The 25,007-nt window shown below is 46.2% G+C and overlaps 2 protein-coding genes across 5 annotated transcripts in view; one reads left to right on the top strand and one right to left on the bottom strand.

Annotated features, from left to right (window-relative positions):
- The window catches only part of SPTAN1 (spectrin alpha, non-erythrocytic 1), a 41,859-nt gene extending 25,528 nt beyond the window's left edge, over positions 1-16,331 (top strand). For 2 of the 4 annotated variants that reach the window (XM_034067375.1, XM_034067373.1), the window contains 26 exons: positions 47-228; positions 418-517; positions 650-847; positions 970-1,116; positions 1,431-1,534; positions 1,672-1,834; positions 4,083-4,214; positions 4,551-4,688; positions 5,049-5,153; positions 5,373-5,581; positions 6,024-6,144; positions 6,300-6,421; positions 6,591-6,723; positions 7,132-7,230; positions 7,511-7,670; positions 7,879-7,955; positions 8,108-8,317; positions 8,575-8,871; positions 9,334-9,446; positions 10,253-10,270; positions 13,328-13,382; positions 13,826-14,022; positions 14,403-14,456; positions 14,878-15,024; positions 15,171-15,318; positions 15,999-16,326. In XM_034067375.1, the coding sequence (XP_033923266.1) occupies positions 47-228; positions 418-517; positions 650-847; positions 970-1,116; positions 1,431-1,534; positions 1,672-1,834; positions 4,083-4,214; positions 4,551-4,688; positions 5,049-5,153; positions 5,373-5,581; positions 6,024-6,144; positions 6,300-6,421; positions 6,591-6,723; positions 7,132-7,230; positions 7,511-7,670; positions 7,879-7,955; positions 8,108-8,317; positions 8,575-8,871; positions 9,334-9,446; positions 10,253-10,270; positions 13,328-13,382; positions 13,826-14,022; positions 14,403-14,456; positions 14,878-15,024; positions 15,171-15,318; positions 15,999-16,124 (3,555 nt within the window). In that variant the 3' untranslated portion in view covers positions 16,125-16,326. Of the gene's footprint in view, positions 1-46; positions 229-417; positions 518-649; positions 848-969; positions 1,117-1,430; positions 1,535-1,671; positions 1,835-2,279; positions 2,295-4,082; positions 4,215-4,550; positions 4,689-5,048; positions 5,154-5,372; positions 5,582-6,023; positions 6,145-6,299; positions 6,422-6,590; positions 6,724-7,131; positions 7,231-7,510; positions 7,671-7,878; positions 7,956-8,107; positions 8,318-8,574; positions 8,872-9,333; positions 9,447-10,252; positions 10,271-13,327; positions 13,383-13,825; positions 14,023-14,402; positions 14,457-14,877; positions 15,025-15,170; positions 15,319-15,998 lie in introns of all 4 variants that reach the window. The other 2 variants (XM_034067372.1, XM_034067374.1) reach the window with 2 other exon arrangements.
- Positions 16,180-23,563, bottom strand: DYNC2I2 (dynein 2 intermediate chain 2). The gene is made up of 9 exons (XM_005146211.3): positions 23,436-23,563; positions 22,552-22,806; positions 21,749-21,858; positions 19,855-20,012; positions 19,615-19,724; positions 18,730-18,897; positions 18,092-18,324; positions 17,310-17,467; positions 16,180-16,733 (listed from the first exon to the last, which is right to left on the bottom strand). The coding sequence occupies exons 1-9, from the start codon at positions 23,511-23,513 to the stop codon at positions 16,495-16,497; spliced, it is 1,509 nt and encodes a 502-aa protein (XP_005146268.2). The 5' UTR covers positions 23,514-23,563; the 3' UTR covers positions 16,180-16,494.
- Positions 23,564-25,007: the final 1,444 nt, after the last annotated feature.

The following is a 25,007-nucleotide window of genomic DNA, read 5'->3' as shown; positions in this document are numbered from 1 at the left end:
ATTCTTTTTGTCTTTGTTGTGTTCATTTCCCTGTCTCTGATTCTAGGTGAATTCTCTTGGTGAAACTGCCCAGCGCCTGATCCAGTCACATCCAGAATCTGCTGAAGATCTCCAAGAAAAATGTACCGAGTTGAATCAGGCTTGGAGCAGTCTGGGAAAACGTGCTGACCAGCGCAAAGAGAAGCTTGGAGATTCTCATGACCTGCAGCGATTCCTCAGTGACTTCAGGTTAAGATGCTATTCCCCTTCTCCCCCAGTCTGTCTGTCTGGTATGTTATTAGTGAAGTATATATGGCTTATTGTTCTACAGGAGTATTTCCAGGGGGTGTGTGTGTGTGTCCAAAAAGGACTGTTTTCCCTGTTCTGACTTACTTCCATGGAGGGAAGGAAAAATTTTCTATTAATGTGTGTTCCCAGGGACCTTATGTCTTGGATCAATGGAATCCGGGGCCTGGTCTCCTCAGATGAACTTGCAAAGGATGTGACTGGAGCTGAAGCTTTGCTGGAAAGGCATCAGGTACGTGAAAGAAAAGTGTATACCAAAAATCAATAAATGTTTCTTTTCCTGACACTTACGCATCTAGAGTTCCAAAAATAGATTAGTTCCAGCTCTGCCATCTGTTTGGTAACGCATCTCTGTACCTTTCAGGAACACCGCACTGAAATCGATGCAAGGGCTGGCACTTTCCAGGCATTTGAACAGTTTGGACAACAGCTTCTGGCACATGGGCACTATGCCAGCCCAGAGATCAAGGAGAAACTGGATACTCTAGATCAAGAACGGACAGACCTAGAGAAGGCCTGGGTCCAGCGCAGAATGATGCTAGACCAGTGTCTGGAACTACAGGTACTCTGCTGCACTTGAAAAGGGAAAAAAATTCCTCCTTCCCTGAGAAAGTTTCTTCTTTCATAGTGATGAGCAGTGCTGTGGGTCTGCCTTTCTCAGGCTTTGGGGTTTTTTCTCCCTAGTTGTTCCATCGAGACTGTGAGCAAGCTGAAAACTGGATGGCTGCCAGAGAGGCTTTCCTCAATACAGAAGATAAAGGAGACTCCTTAGACAGTGTGGAGGCACTCATCAAGAAACATGAAGATTTTGATAAGGCAATCAATGTCCAGGTGAGGAGTGTAGCTGAAGAAAGGGGAAAATAGTTTAATTTTTCTTATGCAGATTATTAGCAAAAGAAGTTATCACCATCTGTTCTTCTAAAATTCAGTTCTAAATACTTAGCCATTTCAGATCTGCTGCAGAAGTTTAGAAGCAGCTGATGCAGATAAGAATGTTTCACTGCCTACAAACAGTGTAGGAGTGGCAGGTATTTCTGTAAATCCATCTTGAAACAAGAAAAGAAAGCCTTGTTCTGTTCCAGACCCTGCCCACCACTTGACTTTAAGGAACCACAGTTTTAATTTGTGGCTTCTGTTTTTAATAGGAAGAGAAAATTGCTGTCTTACAATCTTTTGCCGACCAGTTGATCTCTGCTGATCATTATGCAAAAGGAGTCATTGCTAACAGACGCAATGAGGTTCTGGACAGGTCAGTATTGCCGTGTGAGATGGGGTGCAGATACTGACTGAGAGAGAACGCTCTTTGGCAACAGTTTGTAGCTGTTGAATGTGATGCTGTGTGCAACCCTGGTTCTTCGTTCAACATATGTATGTAATTGCATACAGGTGGCTGCGTCTGAAAGCTCAAATGATTGAAAAGAGGTCAAAGCTAGGAGAGTCTCAAACACTCCAGCAGTTCAGTCGTGATGTGGATGAAATAGAAGCTTGGATCAGTGAAAAGCTCCAGACTGCGAGTGATGAGTCATATAAGGATCCCACAAATATCCAGGTGAATATGATTCTCAGCTGAAAAATCAAAATGTGATTTTGAACTTTGCAAAGCAATGCTCTGAAAAATATTTCTCAGGAGTTCTTGTTCAGTGATAACAGAATAATAGAGCATGTTGGACATGGTGTCTGTTTAACAAGGAGAAAATGGAAGTTACATTATGCATGAAAGCAGACCCAGAATAGAGCTCACTTGGTAATTACTGATGCATGTAATGAATAAGATATGGGGTATCTGCAGCAGCAAGTTTCCTGAAGAAACCCTGGAGCTATTCTGTCTTTTTTCCCAGCATCTAGATAATAAGGAAATGGAGTTTTTGGGTCTATGAAGTCTCATCTATTTTTCAGTGTAAAGGAATAATACTTAAAGTTACCTCTTATGTTCTGATACTGGTTTATGAAGTAGTATGAATGCACTGAACTACTTCTCTCAATCTGTTTTATAGCTTTCCAAACTGCTGGTAAGTAGTTTGGACTAGCCCTGGTATGTGGATTTGTTTTCTTTGTATAGCTTATGTGTGAGCACAAGGTCTGGTTGCAGTCTGTCGCTCCATCCATCAGTTCATGCAATCTCTTTGTTTTCTGTTAGCTCTTGACCTCCATCCAGGTACAGCTATTGGTCTCCATGTCACGGGTGCGGCTTTTTCTTAATGCCTATTCAGCATCGTTTATTTCTGTATTCATTTTGCAGGTGTTCTGCATGATCTGTTGAATTCATTTTGCATTTGGGTCTTTTAGCAGTTAGCCCAGAGAAAAAAAAATGTGTTTCTATCCTCTTTTCTCAGAAATTTGCCTATTGAGCCCATCATCCTCCTGTCTGAATCTTCAGCAGTGATGATTTGACACATGGCATAATGCCAGCTCTGTTAGCTTGCCTTTGTAGAATCAAATACTCAAGATGGGAGGTTCAATAAAATGATTGACAGCAGTAGCATTAGAAGGGAATGGTACAGAAGGAACACTCCAGAAAAAGATGTGCCAGCTGGAAAGCTGGCAGGACTTGTAGGAATCCAAGAAATGGAGTAAATGAGGACACATGGAAGGATAAAACAGAACAAAGAGCGGGGAAGCTAATGAGGAAGAAAGGAAGGCATCATCATTTGTCACTTCAGGCTGTAGTACATTATTGCTTTTTCTTAGTTGAAAAAGCTGGTAATTTTATGTTAAACCAAAAAGGCTTGTCTGGGATTTGTTTGTTGTCGTAATTATGTGAAGATATGCAATTGGCAGCTTTTTAATTGAGTTTTACATGTTGGTAAATCTTGCTTTGAAGGATGTTTTTATAATATCAGCATTCAGGATTATCAGTTCCCAAACTAAAGCAGTTCATGCAGAATTTCTCATGCTGGCGCTATAGTATTTTCCATCTTTTATTTTTAAGCTAACAATTCCTTTCATTCCATTCTCTCAGGGCATTGTATCCCCATGTCCAATGTTACTAGCACTTCCAGTTAATACTTGTAAATTCTGTCTTGGCATTTTTGTGCTATTGTTATCTTCCTGGTGGGTGGATGGATCATGTATATATGAGAGATAACTGCATACTTCCTCCCACACCAAGGCTCCTGTTGTTCTCATGGTACTCTCAACTCAGCAGAGAAAAACTCAAATAATTCAGTTATTTTTATAGAGGGTTTTGATTGTTAAATCATTATTTTAATATATAATGTGGCCATGGATGACTTGGGCTAATATCAAAACTGCAGAAAGCAGACAGGCTGCAGCAGTGGTTTGTGTTCATTACCTGTAGATAACCCATGGCAGGGGGGCTGGAACTAAATGATCTTAAGGTCCTTTCCAACCCAAACCATTCTAAGACTAGGAAGGGAAACAAAATTTGTGGAATTACTATAGGAGTAAAAAGGATGATGAACTGTGCTTCTGCTTAGGGTATGTGCTGTCACTGCTTTTCAAGGGTGATGACAGTAAAAACGGGAAAGCTTCACTTAACAGCTAAGTGTAATGCAGGAACATTGCTTGGGCATCTGTAAAATGCAGATGGATGTTGTCCAAGTTATATATCAACTCACTGACAATTTTGCTAGGTCAAAAGCTTGGTGATTGCTCAGATCAACAAGAGTTACTGTATGAGTGAACAGTTAGTGTTCTTACTGAGAGAGAGAACTTCCTTAGATCAAGCTATATACAAACCTCTTTATGTCAGGAACTCATGCTGCCCTCTCGACCCATGAGAACAATTTAGGAGCCCTTTGTCCAGTCTCCAACAGTTCTGTTTTTGTCTAACTCAGAGTAAGCACCAGAAGCACCAAGCCTTTGAAGCTGAGCTCCATGCCAATGCAGATCGGATCCGTGGAGTCATTGATATGGGGAACTCTTTGATCGAAAGAGGAGCATGTGCTGGCAGTGAGGATGCTGTGAAGGTAAATAAAAGTCTTAGAAGATTTGCTTCGTTTTTGCTTTGAGAAGTGTGTGGATAATTGTCCCTCAACCAGATTTTGTTTTATAGAAGCTTTTGTATTTCAGTTCAGCGGTAGAAATCAGGGTAATCAATCTGCTTTGTTCTCAAGGGTGAGAGTTTTCTGATCAATGACGAGGATGTAAGAGTTGAACTGAATTATAGCCAGGCAGAATGAAACAGTGACTGTGTCATTTGCCTGTCTGGAATCAACAGCCAAACATATGCATTATTCTGGTTTTGCATTCATCAGAAATTCAGTTTTCAGGTTGCAGCATTTACCTTTTCTATGTTCTAACAGGCACGTCTAGCTGCCCTGGCTGACCAGTGGCAGTTCCTGGTCCAGAAATCAGCAGAGAAGAGTCAGAAACTGAAAGAAGCCAATAAGCAACAGAATTTCAATACTGGAATCAAGGACTTCGATTTCTGGCTTTCAGAGGTAGCTGAGATTTAGATTATTTACTTGCAAGACCTGTTCTTCTAACTTTTGATTCCCTTTGCTGTTAGATTTTGTGGAGCACAGTCCACCTTTGAGCAAGTCTGGATTTATTGTGGAAGGATCTTTATTGCGACTAAAATTTAATCTTGTGGATGTTCTTATGTTAATATTTATAAACAGTAAGTTTAGATGAAGCATATATAAGAAGCTTAGAATCTGTTAGGAATTAAACAGATGATGAGGCAAAGGTTTATCCACACTGTAGAATATTGAGAAGAAAATTAATTTGGACAGTTTAAAAGACATTGTAATTTCAAGGGTTTTGTGAAAACACAACTTGTTCTCCATCCCCACCCACAGGTGGAAGCTTTGTTGGCATCTGAAGATTATGGGAAGGACTTGGCATCAGTTAACAACCTTTTGAAGAAACACCAGTTACTGGAAGCTGATATATCTGCTCATGAGGTATTGCTTTCTCTTTTAGTTTTGGAAGATACATCATAGTAACCAGCAAATTCTACAGATACCACTTCACTACAGGCTGTGGTCATACACTTGTTGAAACACATTTCCTTAGTAAAAAATGTGCCTCTGCCCAGCAATCAGATTTGTGATTTTTATACTGACATAACAAACACAAATGAAGTCCAGGCAATTCACACACATTTTCACCTCTTTTTCCAGGATCGTCTGAAGGACCTGAACAGCCAGGCTGACAGTTTGATGACCAGCAGTGCTTTTGATACATCCCAAGTCAAGGATAAGCGTGAGACCATTAATGGGCGCTTTCAGAGGATCAAGAGCATGGCATCTGCCCGCCGAGCAAAGCTGAACGAGTCCCACCGCTTGCACCAGTTTTTCCGGGATATGGATGATGAGGAGTCCTGGATCAAGTATGTATTTCAGAAGTTCTAGGCTCTGGCATGGGACATGTGCTTACTGCCAGCTTGCTAACAGCATTTGTAGTGTGGATTTATAATGCGCCAGTGCTACAGGAATGTGTCTCTGCAAGAAATCACATTTGCCCCCATTCAGGGAAAACTGTATTCAAAATGGCTTCAGCACTTACTTGGGTGAGACTTCTTATCTAGGTTTTGCTTTGCTCAAACCCTGAGAAGGAAAGCTCTGTACTGGAAAGAGTAATGCTGTTTAGACCTGGACCAGATAACTGAAATATGATTCTAGTCTTTTTGGGAAATCTCCTACCAAAAACTCATTTTTTCAGTTTGAAGTATGTATTCTAGAGAGATTGCTGAGTTGGTTTTTTTTCCTTTTGTCAGGTTTGACCTATAGAGCTAACCTTTAATTTTTGTCTTCCTTCTCTCCTGAATTTAGAGAGAAGAAACTATTGGTGAGCTCAGAGGACTATGGCAGAGACCTGACCGGTGTGCAGAACCTCAGGAAGAAACACAAGCGCTTAGAAGCAGAATTAGCTGCCCATGAACCTGCTATCCAGGTAAGTGCCTCTCTCCCTGACAGATTTATCTGTAAATGGCATGTTTCTTGCTGCTGACAAATATGAAAGCCAGGCAGAGGTTTGCTGTAATTCAAATAGAATGCATAAGAAGAGAAGTGATGTTCCATTAATTGTATGTTTCTCTGCTTTTGCAGGGTGTTCTAGACACTGGTAAGAAGCTTTCAGATGATAACACAATTGGAAAGGAGGAGATACAGCAGAGACTGGCTCAGTTTGTGGATCACTGGAAAGAGTTAAAGCAGTTGGCAGCTGCAAGGTGTGTGAGATGTCTTTGTAAAATTCAGTATCAATGAGAACAGTTACATGGACTTGTAATAGCTGGATTTACTGGTTCCTAGGTGTTCTGCTGCTGTAATTTGTTTTTATGTCTTCTGTCTAAAAGCTATAAAGTAACACAGTGACTAACTTTACCTGTCCCCATACAGGGGCCAGCGTCTGGAGGAGTCTCTGGAGTATCAGCAGTTTGTAGCAAATGTTGAGGAAGAAGAAGCCTGGATAAATGAGAAAATGACCCTGGTAGCCAGTGAGGATTATGGAGACACACTTGCTGCTATCCAGGTATGGAGAAAGTTATCAGCTTGTCATTGTTCTTATTGCATTGTTGTCAGAGCTTAACAAATCTTTTCTTTAACTGTCTTTACAATTCAGAGGTTATTGTTGGTTCCTTTTGAATTAACTTCATAAAAGAATCCCAAATACGTTATTTCGTGTAAAAATGACTTGCAGTTTGGTGTAGCTTTGCATCTTGACTGCTGATGAGTGATCCTGGTTAAATCAAATGGCTGAAGTTGCATGGGAAGTGAGTATCAGACTTCTTTTGTGCACGGAAAGCCAGCAAGTTGTGCCAACCAGCTAAGAGGAATAGTTTCTGTTAGCTGATACATAACAATAAAGGAGCTTTTGCAAAAATGATTTTAAAAAAGTGGTGAGAAATGGTTTTAAGAAGTTCCTGTGTCGTGTTTGCAGGGCTTGCTGAAAAAGCACGAAGCATTCGAGACTGATTTCACTGTCCACAAAGACAGAGTGAACGATGTTTGTGCTAATGGAGAGGATCTCATTAAAAAGGTGAGCATAAACTGGTAAAGAAAAACCTTCAACTGCTACCAGGGGCATCTTTGTGTCAAAGTAGACCTGCTCTTCTCTGAGGACTGATTTGTCATCTCTTTGAAAAGTGCTTTTTACTCATTTTGTGCAGCTGAATAAGCTGTGGGTATAAAGTGCTTTCAAAGCTATTTCTTGGACAAAATCTTTCAGCTGAAGCCCTTGCTCTGTCATGAGCTTACTGGATGCCTTGAATGACCTGAACATCATAGGGGATGCATTTTTTTTTTCTCCTGTCATGTAGAACAATCACCATGTGGAGAACATTACAGCCAAGATGAAGGGCCTCAAAGGCAAAGTGTCAGATCTGGAGAAAGCGGCAGCTCAGAGGAAAGCCAAATTGGATGAGAACTCTGCCTTCCTGCAGTTCAACTGGAAAGCAGATGTAGTGGAGTCATGGATAGGTATGTCCTATATGGAGCACAGTAGTCTGGCACAAAGAAACCAGAATACTCCTTTGTTTCAAGAGACCTCAAATAGCTTTTCAGTTGCTGTTGTAACAAGCAGACCTAATCAGCAGAGTAATCAGCAGTGCTGTACTGATTTATGCTTTGATGGTAACCTGATTGGAATACAGGGAGTGTTTTTTACTACATTTGTTTCATTTTCCAGGTGAGAAAGAAAACAGTCTGAAGACAGATGATTATGGACGTGACCTCTCTTCTGTGCAAACACTACTCACCAAACAGGTTAGTGCTAATGCTGCTCCCACCCTGTAAATGATGGAAAGGACAGAACTCCTCTATAATACACACAGATCTAGTACTTATGTTTGAAATATATGCAGGATATTGGAATGGTTAAATAAAGCACAATCTGAAATATTCCTTCAATGCTTCAGGAAACTTTTGATGCTGGACTTCAGGCTTTCCAGCAGGAGGGAATTGCAAACATCACAGCTCTGAAAGACCAGCTACTAGCAGCCAAACACATCCAGTCAAAGGCCATCGAGGCTCGGCACGCTTCCCTGATGAAACGGTGGAATCAGCTACTTGCCAATTCTGCTGCCAGGAAGAAGAAACTCTTGGAGGCTCAGGAGCATTTCAGAAAGGTGAGCAATCAACCATGGGGCTACAAACATCTGATTGTTCTCTGTAACAAATACATCACGCTTGCAGCTTGTGTAGCTTTGTCATTTGTAGCTAATGATTTTAACAGTCCTGGAGACTTACCATAAGAATTTTGTAGGTGTTTGGAAGAAATAAGGAATAAAGTTAAACTGTAACTGATGCATGTTAATTCCAGATCAACTCGTATAGAACATTTGCATTACCACATAACTGAACCGCTTTGTTTTCTCTTTCTAAGGTTGAGGATCTGTTCCTGACTTTTGCAAAGAAGGCATCTGCCTTCAACAGTTGGTTTGAGAATGCTGAAGAGGACCTGACAGATCCTGTGCGCTGTAACTCGCTGGAGGAGATCAAAGCACTGAGAGAAGCTCACGATGCTTTCCGCTCTTCACTTAGCTCTGCCCAGGCTGACTTCAACCAGCTGGCAGAGCTCGATCGCCAGATCAAGAGCTTCCGTGTAGCCTCCAACCCATACACTTGGTTTACTATGGAGGCTCTTGAAGAAACCTGGAGGAACCTGCAGAAAATTATCAAGGCAAGTCAGAGAGAAGGACTCTTTTCATAGGTTACAACCTTTCAAGTCTTCCCTTTAAGTTTTCCTCCAGGATAATCAGTACAAGAGTTTGTCTCCACAGTTGGAAATATCTTGAGATTTGTGAGCAAAGAAAGATTTCCATTAGCTATAAACTTGTGCTGTTGTCAGTTGGTTTCATGGTCTTCCACCTGTGGTCTTTCAAAGACAAAGCAGATGTACCTCATTTCCTAGCTATAAAGTAAGTTTAACATCCATACTGTGCAGAAAAATAACTGCTGGTTCAGTTCCAATTGTCAAGACTTAAGTAGGAACATTCTATGTTGTCATCTTAGATGATTCTCTTTAGATACCCAGGACACTGCTGGAGCACTCAGTCTGCAGCTCTGAGCTTTTGCTTTTCATTACAGGCCAAGGACAATCATGTTATTTCTTTGCTTGAAATTACTGTTGTTCATTTCTCAGGAGCGGGAATTGGAACTGCAGAAGGAACAGAGAAGGCAGGAAGAAAACGACAAATTACGCCAGGAATTTGCTCAGCATGCTAATGCTTTCCATCAGTGGATTCAGGAGACCAGGTATAGTTTGTCTTCCTGGGAGCTGCCCTTAGAGATTCCTCAGCTAATATGTGTAACCATCTTTTTGTTCTAAGTTGTAAATACCTCTTGCTGAAAAACAGCTATTCAGGGCTTGTTCATTTCCTGCAGTTGGGATTTGAGGGAGGCTGTTAACCACAGGGAAGAGAAAGCCCTGAAACACCAATGTTTCTGCTTCTGAATTAATTTTCCTGCAGTAATTCCAGTTATCCAGGATTTCACTCTTCTCCAGTTACTCCTGAAGTAATCTGCAGCACAGCAGAATAAATAGCTCAAAGCAGACTGAAGTGCCAGTGGCATTTCTGTCAGTGCTTCTTTTGTACTGAAGATATAGTAGAAACCTCATGAGAATTCCAGTAGAGAAAGAAGCTGTGAAAAAAAGCTTAATCTACTTCTGTCACTTGCCCAGGATGCTGTCTGGTAATACCCTTGCCTAGGGAGAGGGAGTAAAGATGTAGCAACTGTGTCAGAAATAGAACAATCTCAGGGTCGAGAATAGCAGTGAACTGAAGAGCATGTTTCTAGTAAACAACAGTAACAGTGCTCAGACAGAGCTGTTGGCCGGTTCTGACACCCTCTGGTTGTGTTCAGAGGAGGTGAGTTCTGTTTCCATGTAATCCTGTGATCCTCTGTCTCTCTGTTTACAAATAGTTCTGTCTTCATGAAATAATGAAATTCAGAGATGATTTCTAACTTGTTGATGTTTGCTTCCCACCCAAACCTCTGTCCCTCTCTTACTGTCTTGTCTCTGTCCTGCTGCCTGATGTTTGGATCTTCACATTCTACAGGACATACCTGCTAGATGGGTTAGTATTGAATTTTATATCTTTAAATGTTTGGTGGTGTGTTCTGCTCCGTCTGTGTGCTTCCTTCTGTCATTACATTGCTTGTGAAAGCTGTGCTGAAACCCTTTTATTTGAAAAGAGCAATCTGGCTGAGATGCACACACAGGAAATGAGATTTTGGGTTAGATTTAGTATAAACCAGTAGAAATGCGATGATTTCCTACTCAAAAGAAGAAGAAATTACTTCCATGGTAAGCCACTGGCATACCATGCAGGTCCCAGCTTTTGTTTTTGTGCTCTCTGAGGTCTTGTACAAGAAAAGACTTAATCTAATGAGGTGTGTGAGGACATAGACTAGTCTACCTTTGGAAAAGAGCTGACATTCCTAGTTTTCCAGCATTCCTCTGAATCTTGAATCACTGAAATAAACTTTTCCATTGCAACTGTTCTCAGAACAATTAAAGCTCTGAAGTATTGACTGGTTTCAGTAAGGAGAAGGGAAGATTCTGATGAAGAGGCTTTACTGAAATTATGTATCTTAAAACTCTGTAGTATGCAAATAGAAACTGCTCATTTTTTAAACTACCACTTAACTCCCCAAAGATTAAATCCTTGATAGGAGAAATCAGAGCCTTTCAACAGGACCCACAGGCATGCCTGGCTTTGAGGGCAGTTTGATGCTGGCAGGTTTAAGTCCATTTTGTGTCCAAGGGAATAATTCCTGAGGAGGGATGCATGCTGGTCATTTGTCAAGTAGTGGAAAGGACACAAGATCTTTAAATGTCTTTGGACTGCCAAGCCCTCTGTGAGTGAGTCTGACCATTTACATTTCCTCAGTATTAAAAGCACAATGGCAGCTTTGTAGTAAGACATCATGTAAAAAATGCCAACAAATGATGTCTGGGCCTGGAGCAGGGGCCTGTGTGTCAGCCCTGTGTAGGGTGAGAGAGCCTTTCACATGGAGAGAGATGCCTTTTCATAATAAAAGGGTGGAATCTTTGCAGATAACTGCTGCTTATTTGCTCTGAAATGATCCCAGTGTCTTGTGATCCGCCAGATAAAAATCATTTACCCCATTTTTGTTGTACAGTTTAATGGCACCGAGCAGATTTTCCTGGAACGGATGCTGAATTCCCTGCTCCTTTGTGAAGCAGTATTGTAGATGAGTTCTGGTGTCCAAGAACAAGCCAGCAGAAAGGAGCCATTTACTGAAAGACATAGGGTCAGAGTTCGAGATCACCATGCCAGGCTCTTTTGTTGAACACATTATCAGAAGGCTGCTGATATGCCAGGCTGACTGTCCTTAATTCTGCCTGAATAGATTAAAACCACGGATTTAGCTCAAAGAGGCACTGGCTGTGCTTAGCCTTCCTTGGCAAGAGGGAAGGCAGAGCCTCAGAGGAGTTTCAAGATGGGTGTTGCTGTGTGTACATCTCCACTGCCCCAAGCAGAGATCAGAAAGAATAAATGCCTTTAAGAACGTGTAGAGGAGTTAACCGCAGGGCTTCAACTTGTCCCTTAGTGAGACTCGGTCCTTGTGACTTGCACAAAAAGAACACATTCTTTTTGTGTGTGTGCAACCAGCATTTGAGTAATTTCCCTTCCTAAAGCACTTGCTTGTGTTTGCTGCAAGGTGGTGCTGGCTTGGAGTGTGGCTCTGCTGCAGTGGCCGTGTTTCAGTGTGTTCTTTCCTTTGCTCTTTCTTCCATCTTTCTAAGGAATTTACCTGGTTTCTTTTCTTTGACTAGCATAGCATATCGTCGTGTCATTCGTGTCTATCAGTATGAAGTTGGGGATGATCTATCTGGAAGGTTTTTTTCCTCTTATTTTCTTACCTCACTTTGGTTTTCAAATGCACTCTTTAATTCCAAGGCTCGCTTTCCTTCCAACTAACTCACGGCTTAGAGATGCTTGGAGGTTTGTTTCCCTGTTGACTCTCTCCATGGGTGGTTCCCAGCTTCCTGCTCAGGGTTCTGCGCGTGCGCTTCATCTGTTTAGATGTGCATTGAACCTGAGCTTAACCCTGTGGTGAGAAACCCCCAGATACTTGGTACATATTCATTGCTACAGAGTGATTCAGCACTTGAAATCTCCCTCAAGAAGCTTAAAGGTGTGTAGGAGGATAAACCTCAGTGGGGATGAAAACCCCCGGTTTAGTGACTTAAATACAAGCTACTCAAGTTTTAGGAACTTATATACCACAGAGTCAGAGGAGACAGCACCCAGGCTTGCTGTCCATGCACAGGTCGTTCAGTGTGAACTCTCACCCTATGTGTTGGAAGGGCAGGGATTGTTAAACCACTGCTGCTTGAAGGATTCTTAGGATCTTGGTTGGGGGGAAAGCAGCATCCAGAGGCTTCCCATAGCCAGTCCATATGTAACAGATCTTCAGACCACCACAGTGTGGTGTTTTATCTGCTGCTACAGGGGCTGTGGCTTGCCTAGAAGCTCAGTGTGGAAATCAGCTGTAGAAGAGTGACCATGCCTCAGTTTCTCTGGGTGCATCACAGTGGGGGTGGGAAGGGCAACTGTCCCCCAGCCCCTGCAGGGTAGGGGAGGTCTGTGGCTTCCTGCAGTGATTGTGCCATGCTAGGATTAACCTTTACACCAAACCAGTAGTTTTCAACATCTTTACCCCCCATTTTATCCTCATGTAACATCCCTCTGTAGAGCCTCTGTACCCCACTGGCAAGCATAGCCCATCTCCAGGGTATCACCTGTAGTTGGTTGTGTGTGTGTGTGTGCTGGGCACGGGGGAGTGGGGTGGGACTGCACCAAGGTCCTAATTTCATTAGGTCTAGTAAAGCGGGTGCTTTGGATCTGGCATGAAGTGTGGCTGCTGGTGGTGTTGCCTTTAAATGGGGCTAGAAATTAACTATAGAAAGAGATAAAAATCAAACACATGTCTGTCCGAAACAGGATGAGTCAGAACAAAACACAAAACCAGTGTTTAAATATCTACAGGAGAACAACACTGCTGTCAGGGTCTTTATTTTCAAGGAAGGACTGTTAATTTCAAGCCCCACTTGCCATTTTTTCTGGGGTAAGTGCATTCTCTCACTGTGATTTTGTGTTTAGGTCATGCATGGTGGAGGAATCAGGAACATTAGAATCACAGTTGGAAGCTACTAAAGTAAGTGATGCGAAAATGTGGAATTGGGGTGGGACTGGAAATGAATGTCATTCCATGGTAAAATCCTAAGGGACTGCTCACATTCTGAGTACTGAGGGGACCTTTGGGATTATCTATTCACATACCTGATGTCTGATGACAACCAGAAAAGCAACACTGATGCTATTTTCCTTTTTGTTCTGTTTTCATTAATGAGCAGCACAGGGGCAGGGAGGATCCAGTGTTTCCAGCATGTTTCCCAGTCAGAGGGTTTTGGCTCAAGGAGTGGTTTTCTAATAGTGTGCACAAGGAGGAACGTTGTTGAGTAGGATGTTACAAATCCCAGTATACATATATATAATCCCACCAGAAAAAGAATAGAGCCCTCCCTCTCCTGCCAGCCTATGTCCAACCTTTTAAGGGGGGGTGTGCTACTTGATTTCTCTCCTCTTCCTTCCCAACAGCGCAAGCACCAGGAGATCCGAGCTATGAGAAGCCAACTGAAGAAGATTGAGGACCTTGGAGCAGCCATGGAAGAGGCACTGATCTTGGACAACAAATACACAGAACACAGCACCGTGGGGCTGGCCCAGCAGTGGGACCAGCTTGACCAGCTGGGCATGAGAATGCAGCACAACCTGGAACAGCAAATCCAAGCTCGGTATTGCCTGGCTCGTGTGTGTGTTGGGTTTGGGGGGCGATAGAAGATGTGAGACATCTGCCCATGTCTAAAAACAAGCCTTGGACAGTCTGTGCTAGCAGTTGTATCCTCTTACAGATGTAGGGAGGTTATAAATCCCCACCATCTCCTGGCTGTCCTCGGAGGGATGAAGTTAGGAGTTTTGGAAATAGTTCCTGTTGGCCATTAGCAACAACAGGATCTTAAGAGGAATGGATTGATTCTGTTGAACTGTGGTACTGTAATGTACTGTTGGCTCCTTGTCCTCGCCTTCTGATGCAGCCACTGGCTTGGGGCAGGTGGACACCAGCAGAGTTCTGCAGTTCAGGAGCTGTTCACCAGTTTTGCTTCTTCCTTTTCAGAAACACAACTGGAGTGACGGAGGAGGCCCTCAAGGAGTTCAGCATGATGTTCAAGTGAGTGCAGAGGAACACTTGCAAGAGGCTTCTTGGCATGTGGATGGCTCCTGTTCATGGGGTTCTCTGACTGAGCTGTTTCCAGCTCCTTTGTTGTCTGCCCCAGTTTGAGCTGAGCTGCTCTGATGGGTGCCAGATGGCGAGAGCCTCCAGAGACAGAGCCTCTCCTGGGCACGGGGGCAGGAACGGGAGTGCCAGGGAATTCTAGCTGGGAATACAGACATTTTTGGATGCTTTTTAAGCAAAGCAAGAATCTGTGCTTACTTTTGGTGCACGTGAGAAAGAACTATTGATGGATTCAAGCGCAGTTGTCCAGAACAGTGGACTAGTTGTAATTTCTTCTGGTTTTCAACCCACTTTATAGCTTTTGATACTCACCAATGGACACTTAAAAATGTGAGCTCTGGTTTTATGTTTTTAGGCACTTTGACAAGGACAAATCTGGACGACTTAACCACCAGGAGTTTAAGTCTTGCTTGCGCTCTCTCGGCTACGACCTGCCCATGGTTGAGGAAGGAGAGCCAGACCCAGAATTCGAGGCAATTCTTGACACTGTCGATCCCAACAGGTACTTACTGTAGAAAATGATGTGGTCTTGATGCTCCCCTGCATTAAGGCTCCTCCCAGAAAAGCCAAGACCCCTCAGGTGGGTACGGAAGTGCTGTGCTTTGTGCGTTGATGGGCAGCAGGGCTCACGCTGTGTTCCCTTGGCAGGGATGGACACGTCTCACTGCAGGAGTACATGGCCTTCATGATCAGCAGGGAAACAGAGAACGTGAAGTCCAGCGAGGAGATCGAGAGCGCTTTCCGTGCCCTCAGCTCAGAGGGGAAGCCCTATGTGACCAAGGAGGAGCTCTACCAAGTATGTGCTGGTTGTGGCCCAGTGGCGAGGGAGGATGGAGGGCTTGTGTTTGTGAGTTGTTAACAAAGATGGGTGCCGGTTGCTTGGAGGTTCAAGTCACTGGTGTGTTTGCTCTGAACCTGCCAAGGTGTGTGCCCTCTGCAGCAAAAGCAGGGATGATGGTGATGGCCCTTACCTGCTTTCCTGGCTCTGAGGGGAACAGGAAAAGCTTTAACTGCCAAAGAACTACTGAGGCTGAGTAAAACAAGAGCCGCTTTAAGCCTGAGAGTGTTCACTGTCCTCAGAGACTGACACTCTCTCTTCATCACTGTGGAGTCTAGAGGGAGATGTTTCTCCAGTGTTGCAAAGGAGAAACTTAAGGCTAAGCTCAGACGGTAGGAACATCTCCTCCCTCTCACTCCCCTGCCAGGACAGCAGGTTTTTCCTGTCTGAACCCACCAGCTGGCAGAGAAACAAAGAGGTTTCACTACTTCCTCGTATCAGTTACCTGCTCTGTGTTCTTTGGTGGGAAGCACAGGTCAGACCTTCCAACCTCAGCCAACTGTGCCAGCAGCCAGTGCATTTCCAGGCTGGGTGTAGTTCCACACCCCTAGCCCTGTGCTGCTGGGAACGGGCCGGCTCTGTGACCGCCCCTCCGCAGCCCCAGCATTCGTCTCCACCTCTATGTTTGTGTCTTTCAGAACCTGACCCGGGAACAAGCCGATTACTGCATCTCTCACATGAAGCCCTACATGGACGGCAAAGGCAGAGAACTTCCTTCTGCCTACGACTACATAGAATTCACACGTTCACTCTTTGTGAATTGATCGGAAAACCCCCCACTAGTACCAAAAGATGCGAAGGACACGCTCACGTTTGCTGACTGTAGCTCTGCATGTGTCTCTCTCTCTCTTCGTGCTCTACAATAATCAGTGTTACTTTATGATGTAACCTTAAACTGCTTAGCTTAAAACTCTTAGGGAAAACAAAACATGGTGCAGTGTGCTTCAATAAAAGTTACTGGTCGAACCACAGCAGCCTGTGTTTCATGGTTCAATGAGAGTTTAACTGATGCATGGATGAAACTCCCACTGTCATTGCAAAGTGTTTCTTAGGTCAGTGCTGTGGAAGAGGTGAGTGGAACACTTATGGAGGCAGAGAAGTACCAGGCTTGTCACAGGTGGCTGTGCTGCCACCTCAGTCTGTGCTCTCACTTGCCAGCTGCTCCAGATGTGTCACTTCCCTGGGTCGCTGCTCAGTGAAGTCTGAACTGAGCTGCCAGATTTTGATGGCTCCAGTGGCGTCCCCTGCGGCCAGGAGATGAGTTTGCTTCATGTTGAATTCCAAACAGTACACGGGGTGTTTGCCTGCAGTCTGCTTCATGGATACAGCCGGCTTCTGTGAGCTCCTCTCGAAGTCAAACAGGTGCACCTCTCCTGTAAAACAGTTACTGCAGCTTAACAGTAGTGGTCACTGTATTGAACAGCAGAGTAGTTACCCAGGCTGGAGCTCAGAGTTGTTCTCTTTAACCCATTTCCCTTCCCTCTGATGGTATCTGGGCTGTGACAGGCAGCTGACATCACTGCAAGACAGTGTGGATTTGTTCTGCTCTCAGAGACCTGAAACCAGGCAGCCAAGTGATGCCACATCCCTGTTCCTTAACCCAGGACTCGGGCAATTTGCTAAGGAAAAAGTTCCTGTTTAAATCATTTGCTCTAGAAGCAAACATGAAAACCAAGGAAGACCAAAGTCAGCTGTAGGAGGGTGATCTCACCATGTTACACCCGTTGAGTGGTTGGGGCAGCAGCAAAAGAGATACATCGAAAGTGAAACATAACTGTGACCGATGTAGTCTTGGCAAGAGTTAAACGTTACCCAGTGCAATGATACTGCAGTGCAGACAGGGTCCCTGCTGTCTGCTCCTGGGCAGTGTCATCAATACAGCTGACTTGGACTAATTAATACCCAGCACCATCCCAGTTTCCTAAGATCAAGCTCCTGCAGGTACTTGCCGTCACCCGATGCAGCCGCGAAGACGAGCGGTCGGACTGGAGACCAGCGTACACAGAACAGGTATTTCTTTGATAACTGAAGGGAAATGAGGGGTTGTGTCTGCAGCATGGAGTGCAGGTGGACCTGTCCGTCAGTCCCACAGCTCAGGAAGAGGTTCCTGGGGGAGGGAGGAACAGGAAACAACTTACTTTGCTTTACTGCTTAAAGATACAGACTAAAGATCAGTCAAGGAGTGTGACCTTGGCCAGTATTACTGCTTTGCCTGAAGCAGTGATTCCAAACCGCAGCCTGGGCTGTGGAGATGCGGCTTTGTCACTGCCCTCAATTAAGTTTAATGAGGGTTTGTGTGGCCCAGAGGCCTGAGAAGTGCTGAGCCAGGGATGGGCTTTGTTGGAGTCACGTTTGTCTCCTGCAAATTAGATGCAAACCAGCACTGTCAGCACATTTCATAGAAACATGGTGTGGGGCCTCTCGTACGGATGGTGGGTGAACTGCAGGCAGAGATGGGAGATTCAAATGCAGGCAGGTACCAGTAAGATTTCTGATGGGCAGAACACTTACAAGAAAGCTGGAGAGGGACTTTTGACAAGGGCATGTAGGGACAGGACAAGGGGTCATGGCTTTAACCTGACAGAGGGGAGCTTATCTGAGGTGTTTGGAATAAACTCTTTGCTGCTGGACACACACTCCCAGCCCCTGGGGCTACCTGAAAACTGGGTGTTTAGAGCCAGGCAGTAACCGTGCCTGAGGTGCAGCACCAGTGTCAATGCCCAGCACTTGCCTGTGGAAGGGGGAGCAGCTCACGGAGTACACGGGGCCGCCGTGTGGGGAGAAGGCGAGTTCTGCCGGTGCCCGCAGCGGCACAGAGCTGCCTGTGCAGTGCAGAGCTGGTGTCACTGCAGCCATGCAGCACTGCAGGGGGTAACCACCTTCCACACCCACCACGAACACCCGGGGATCGAAGTGGGAGAAAGACAGTGAGGTGACACCGACCGCTGCCTCTCCACAGGCGACCTGGGAGAAGAAACAAAGCTGCTGTGAGAGCCGGGGCCACCAGTGAACACAGCTGCAGCTGGAGCAGCACAGCTGGTACCAGCCACCACATCTGTAGCACTGCTCAGCCTTTAACCTCTGCAGAACCCTCCTACAAGGGGATTCATGTCAATTAATGTAATTACAAGCAAGTTCTCTTCCTCCATCCCAGCAGCTTTCCTTTAGAGCATGGCAAAACCACACCTGTTGTCAGACTTCCAAGGAGTGATTCCGGTATGCGAAAGGAGACAGGGATCAAGGGTTAGTGCACCTGTTCACAAGAGGCTTTTCCTGGCCCTTCCCACGTGGGATGTGAGCTCTGCCACATGGGCTCTAGCATTAGGAGTGGGTTTGTAAGATCAGCCCTTCCTGAACCGCTGAACTCACCTTCTTCAGCCAAGAGGTACGAGGGATCTGCTGTGCCACCAAGGCGAAGCCTTCAGCCAGGACCAGCCGCCCGTCTCCCTCCTCCCTCCACACCAGGATCTTCCCGTCCGTTGACACACTCAGCAGCCGGGACTGGTTTCTGTGCTTGGCATCAGGCAACCAGTTCACCTGTTCCAAACACCGTGAGCTCAGGATGAGGGAGCAGCAGAGTGGTGCAGCCCCTGCTTGGCAGTCCCCTAACCCCTCCCCACTCAGGATGACATGGGAGCAGAGCCCAGCAGCACTCGGTGATCCTGGTACCAACCCAGCTGCTACTGGGAGCTGGCCCAGGGATGGGAGTGCTAGGATATAAATGTGTTTGGGTGTTGAGGGCTGCACGAGGTATTGCAGCGTCTGTGGTTCATCTGCCATCGCTTCTGAGACATGGCGTTTACAGCACTTCCACCCAGCCATAAGCAGCATTTTCCTGACTTTGAGATATGAAAATAACACAGACTGCCCAGTCACAGGACCCCAGAGGGATGAAAAGCATCAGGAAGAGAGACTCTGGCACCCTTAAAGGGTGTAGCTTTAAGCTTCCAAATAAGGATCAGCAACACTTTGCTGATCGTAAGTGGTGGCTGCATCTGCATCAGGAAAGAGTTGCAGCACAGGAACAAGCCAACTCCTTGTTTGCCCTGGATAGTGAGAAGTTCTTTTTTACAGGGTAAGTTGTCAAATTCAGCAAATGCCTGTTTCAGTAGCTGGATTTGGGGGAAAACAGCCAACCAAAAGAGAATGTAACCACTGAACCAGCAGCCTGGCTCTGGACAGGAACTGAAGGGGTGAAACAGTCATGGGACTGTTCGTCTGCCCCAGCCCTGTCTGCTGTAGCTGTTCTGTTACCTGATAGACTGGATCTGTGTGAGTGTCATCCGTCATCCCTGTCCTCAAGATCACCGGGTCCTCTGTTCTGCTGGTGTCCCACACCACCAGCTCCCCGCTGAAGAGGCCACCTGAAAGGACAAAGGTGGAACACTGAGGTCAGAGAGCTCACAACAAATGCGCAAACGAAGCTGAGAGAGAGGAAGAAAATGATTCAAGCTGCAGGAAATGAGGGTGCATTTCAGAGTCAGAGCAACCCACCAGCTATCAGCGAAGGCTGGGAAGGGTGGAAAGCCAGGCACATGACAGAGCTGGGAACATCCACCACTAGGTCAGGGTGCTTTGGGTTCAACCCTCTTCTGTACAGATTCCAGGTACAAACATAGGATTTTTCTGTGCTCCAATCCCCATCGTCCAACCTGAAGAAGAGAAAGCTGTGTCTCGCCTTGTCTGCTCCACAGAGGATCCAGTACCTGGTGTCCATTGGGCATTTACATCTTCTGCTTTGTGGCTTGAAGGAAAACTGAGGAGAGGGGATCATGAGGTGATGGAAGCTCTCTGCAGGCTTGTATACATACAGTATATGTCAGTGTACTTACAAAGTGCCAGCAAGTAAATCTCGGATATGTTTCACTATTCCAAGACCTACTGACTGTTCAAATAATGGGAACAATATAAAGGATTCATATAGAAAGTTGCTGTGAGTATCTGGGAATGAAAATCTAAAGAGACTGAATGGCTGCTGATCTGCAAACTGGCTGCGTTGCAAACCACATCTCCTCTAAAGGAGCACCCAAAGCTCCAGGGTCTAGGAATACACTGAGATAGACAGTACCTTACCTGGAGGGCTCACAGGACCCTTGGCTGGCCTGAGAGAAGCAGCATGATTTGAAGCCCAGGTGCCTCCGCAGAAACAGAGAACATTCTTCACAACCACCAAATGGTGCTGGTGACCCTGCACAAATCGTGCTGCACACCCCAGCTCTAGAATTCAATCCAGTCCCATGCCCTTTGTACTTGTTTGCCACAAGTGGATCATGAAGTGTTACTCTGGGATTCTGACAGCCCCCAGCTACTTCCTTTGTTTTATATCTATCCAGTTCATGCCTTGCACACTTGCTAAATGTTCCATGGATTTCTGCCACCAGCACCAACCTGACCCCTGTGATGTCCCTTCTTGCTCCAAGATGATACAGAGGACAGAGACCTACAGAACAGTCAGTGGTTGGGACAGGAAGCAATGATTTTGAGCCTGACTTCTGCTGCCTTTAGCTGATGCTCCTAATTCTTTTATTGGAAGAGATATGCTCAAATAAAAGGTGCAAATTTCATCCAATGGGTAGTTGAGCTGTGAAGCTCCTTATTAAAGAGTGTTGTAGACACTACAAGTTTACACAAATTCACAGAGACTGTAGGAGTTTGTAGAAGGGAATTGTACTGAGGGTAACCACAGACACAGACACCACATTCTCATTTGAAAACAGCTGCAGCCTAGGAGAGCAGAAGGAGCAAGTAACATACAGGTCTGCCCTGTTTTATTCTTCCCTATGCATTCCCTCGTGGATACCCTTTTTGCTGGGGCTTTCAATCTAAGAAATGGCAGTGGAATAAAATACTAATGAGGGCAGCAGCCGGGCATAGAAAGGAGAAGCTGCTGTGGGCATTCACTGGATTCGATGAATGTTTTTCCAACCCTCATGTCAGAAATCCTGAAGTGTGTGTTAGCACACATCCGTGGCATCAGGCGCACGCGTGAACAGGTGCCAGGTTCAGCCGGGTGCTGAGAGACCACATTAAAACAACAGGATCTTCAGTGAAGATAAGCACGTACTTCCAAACCTCACCTACACACATTTGCAAGTGCATCTGCTCTCTACATTTTCTTTCCGAACAGAATCTATCTAGAAATAAACCAGTGAGAGTATGTGCATCCATTTTGGGGGCAGGGGGAAGGCAGAATAAAAGCTGTCATTTAAGACTGCCCTGAGATATTGTTTCTTTGAATATGAATTATTTAACTTGCATAAAGTGTATATATATATATATATATATATACAGTTTAGAAATGCAGAGAAAGTGACCATACTTAAAACTCAGGTCAACCTTAAAAGCCAGCTCAACCTCTGCTGCACTCTCAATCCAGTCAGGTACTCACCGGCCATATGAACATGCAACAACGGATCCAGTTGCATTCCATGAGACGCTGGTAACCTGCAGGTTTTGCTCCTGAGCCTCTGGGTATGACAATGTATGCAAACACAACACCTGGAAGAGATCGAGTTCAAGCACTGAAGCAGAGAAATGGGACCTGTGCACACCCCTGCACACTGCTGGCTTCCCCTCTGCCCAAGCAGCACAGGATACATGTGGAAAAGTTGTGGAATTCCTACTGGGAAAAAAGTCCCACACAAAACCTGACCCTACCTAACTCACCTTGTAACTACTCTCAAAGGGCACACACTTCAGGGGCTGCACCACAGCTCTGGAAAGCTGTGCTATAAGGATTTATAACAGCCCCCAGGTATGAGCCTAGCACTTGCTTCACAAGCGATGGGTTGAAAACGATGGTCCCGACACGCACTGACTGATACAAATTGCTTCCACTCTTGAGCACCATACACTCCACAAATATAACTTATGCAGGAAGAGTTGCCAAATCACTGGTTGCAACCGTTTCTAGATACCTGCTTGCCTGGCATGCTCTAAAGGGGCTGCTGGAAGGTGAGGACAAGCCTACACCAAGTGCAGGCTTCATTCTCACAAAGCACAGTCACTAGCAGGAAGAACAGCTTTACCAGGCCAGGCCACGAGCAGGTGGGAAGAAAACCATCCAGTAATGACTAATGATTAGAATCTGGCAAGCACAATCACAGCTGTCAGAAACAGAACTAACGAGTTAGAGCCACTGCAACCGGTTCTGCTGGGGTAACGCCAAGGGCCTGACTTCTGCCAACTTACCGTTTCATTCTGATCTGTCCAGTTCACTTCAAAGCCATCAAAGGCACGGCTTTCCCAGTTCTTCTTTAGCTCTTTGATAACAGTGTCCTCCACTCTCTGCAGGAATGACTGAAGGCCAGTGTAATCTACCTGGACCTTTTGCTGGAAGTCACAGGGAACATCTTGACTTTGCTCTGTCTGCACACTGGCGTCTCGGCTGGTGTGAGACTGAGCTGCAGCTTCCACCGTTGAAATTTTCCTAGTCTGGCAGCTTTTCTAGTAAAAGAAGACAGAGTCTCTAATGCAAACACAAATAAAGAGCACTGCACAAAACATTCAAAGCATCTTCCCCTTTTTGGCACTCCAGAGATACCCCAGCATGTTTGCACACCTCTGGCTCACAGCTAACAGGAGGGCACCTGTGTAACTGTCTGGGTGTTGGTGATGCATTTGTGACCTTCACACGATCTGATCTGAGGCAGGGATACCTGCGTGCCAGTCAAATTTGGGCCGCGTGCTCTACAGCATAGAATGGGGAGGGTGAAGGAAAGCAAAGGGGACACAAGCCTCTAGAAGAAACGGCAAACATGACGGCAAGCACAGCGTTATCTGCTCCCAGGGTACCCATTTTGTGGCTGCTGCACCTGTTTCTTTGCCAATTAATATAAAGGCCCTAAATTAGTAAAACGCTGCAGAGGGTGTGGATGTGAACACCTGAGGGGAAGGTTTCCTTCTGCTCCGAGCTGGAGCAGCACAACCTCGGGGGGGGGCCTTCACCGGGGGGCAAGGCCCCCCCTTCAGGGTGGGGGAAAAGCGCAGCTGTCCCCAACCTGGCCGCTCGGGCCGGTATAAGAGCGCGGCCCGAGGCCCCCGGGGGTCCCTCCGGGTCTCTCCCTGGGTCTCACCGCCTCGCAGCGGCCGCTCCGGGCGCTCCTCCACAGCGACTCCACATCAGCACCGGGCGCGGAGGCGTCTGTGAACATGGCGGCGAGAGGGGGCCGCGGCCCAGCGCGCTCCCACCGCCCGCTCTGCCGTTACCATGGAAACGGGTGAGGCGCGGAGAGATGACGTTAACCTGGGCGACAGGGCGGCCGGCGTGCAAGCGGTAAGCTGAGGCGGGCGGATGCCATGTTGGGGAAGGGCAGGGCTCCATGTGGGGTACGGGCTGGCACCGGCGGGCGCCTCAGCCGCCACGTTGTTAATGCCGGCCGGGGGTTCTCGTTCTCTCTCCCCTTCGGCCACCCCAGCCATATCCATGCTGAGCCCCGGTTGGTACAGCCACGCCGCCACGGGCATAAGTGGCAGCGCTGGCGGGAGGGCGCGGGGGCTGCCAGGAGTTAAGATGGCGACGGGAGTTGGGGGGCGACAAAGGCTAGACGGGGAGAGGCCGCGGGGTGGAGGGGGTATGAGATGGCTGCGGTGTGAGCAGCAGCCTGGGGCTCGGTGGCCGGCGGTGCGGCCGCGGGTGTCGGTCGCTGGGTGCGGCTCGGAAACAGGCCTGGGGCTCCACTACGGAGCCGCCCGCCCTCCGGAGGAGGAATTGTCAGTAACCATAAAAGCACCGGGTTCAGGGCGCAGCTTGGGTTAGCGTATACAGTTGAGGAAATGGGGTAGGGGAGTCAAGCTGTGTGTGTGAAGCCTGGTGCGTATCGAGTTCCTTTTTACGTCTGTTGGGTTGGAGGAAAGAATTACGGTGCTTTGCACTATGTAACATCACTGCGAGCTCGCTGCACGCCAGCAGGGTTGCCAGAGCTGGGAGGTGTAGGTATCTGGTCCAACATCTGCCTGTCGGTGTGGGTACAGCCTGATGACACTTGTGCTGCTTGTGTCTGCAAGAAACGTTTAGTGGTGTCACAGCCTCCTTAAGTAATTATTCCTAATGGGTATGACTGTGCTTAAGGGTTCCTTCTAATTGTAACTGCACTGGGACAAAAACGATGAACACACGGGCTAAATTTAGCCCTCGCATAAGCAGGCACAGACGAGCTAACTTCGGCAGCTTTACTGCTGCTGTTGCTGGGAGGGAGTTTGGCCTCTATGTAAAAACTGGGATTACAGGATACAGAGTAGGCGCTTGTGGGAACAGACACAGCGCTGCTTTAGCACATGTGAATCCCGTGTCAGAGCTGAGCGCTGCAGCTGTGAGGAATCTGAAGTACTCCACAAGTAATTGTGAAATAAGGGTCACTAAAACTCATGATAAAGGAGCTATTACAGACAGTGAAACTGAAGTGGAAAGGTTAAGTGGTACCTCCTTCAGAAGCAAGGCATATAGGTCCTGATGGAACTGAAGCCAACAGATCTCAATCCTGTGATCCTGCTTTGGTTTGTGTGGACCTTGACAATGCTCCGTAGCACTGCTAAGAACAAGAATGTTAGTATGTGAATTACAACACTGAAAGCATACTCTGCCTTTTGTACCAATTCTAACACAAGTGAAACATCTGAAAAAACACATATTTTCAACCAAGTGTCTG

The sequence above is a fragment of the Melopsittacus undulatus genome, chromosome 11 (genome assembly GCF_012275295.1).
Source record: "Melopsittacus undulatus isolate bMelUnd1 chromosome 11, bMelUnd1.mat.Z, whole genome shotgun sequence".
Lineage (NCBI taxonomy): Eukaryota > Metazoa > Chordata > Aves > Psittaciformes > Psittaculidae > Melopsittacus > Melopsittacus undulatus.
Note: the sequence above shows the minus strand (reverse complement) of the source record. Positions and strands in the feature narration are given on the sequence as shown.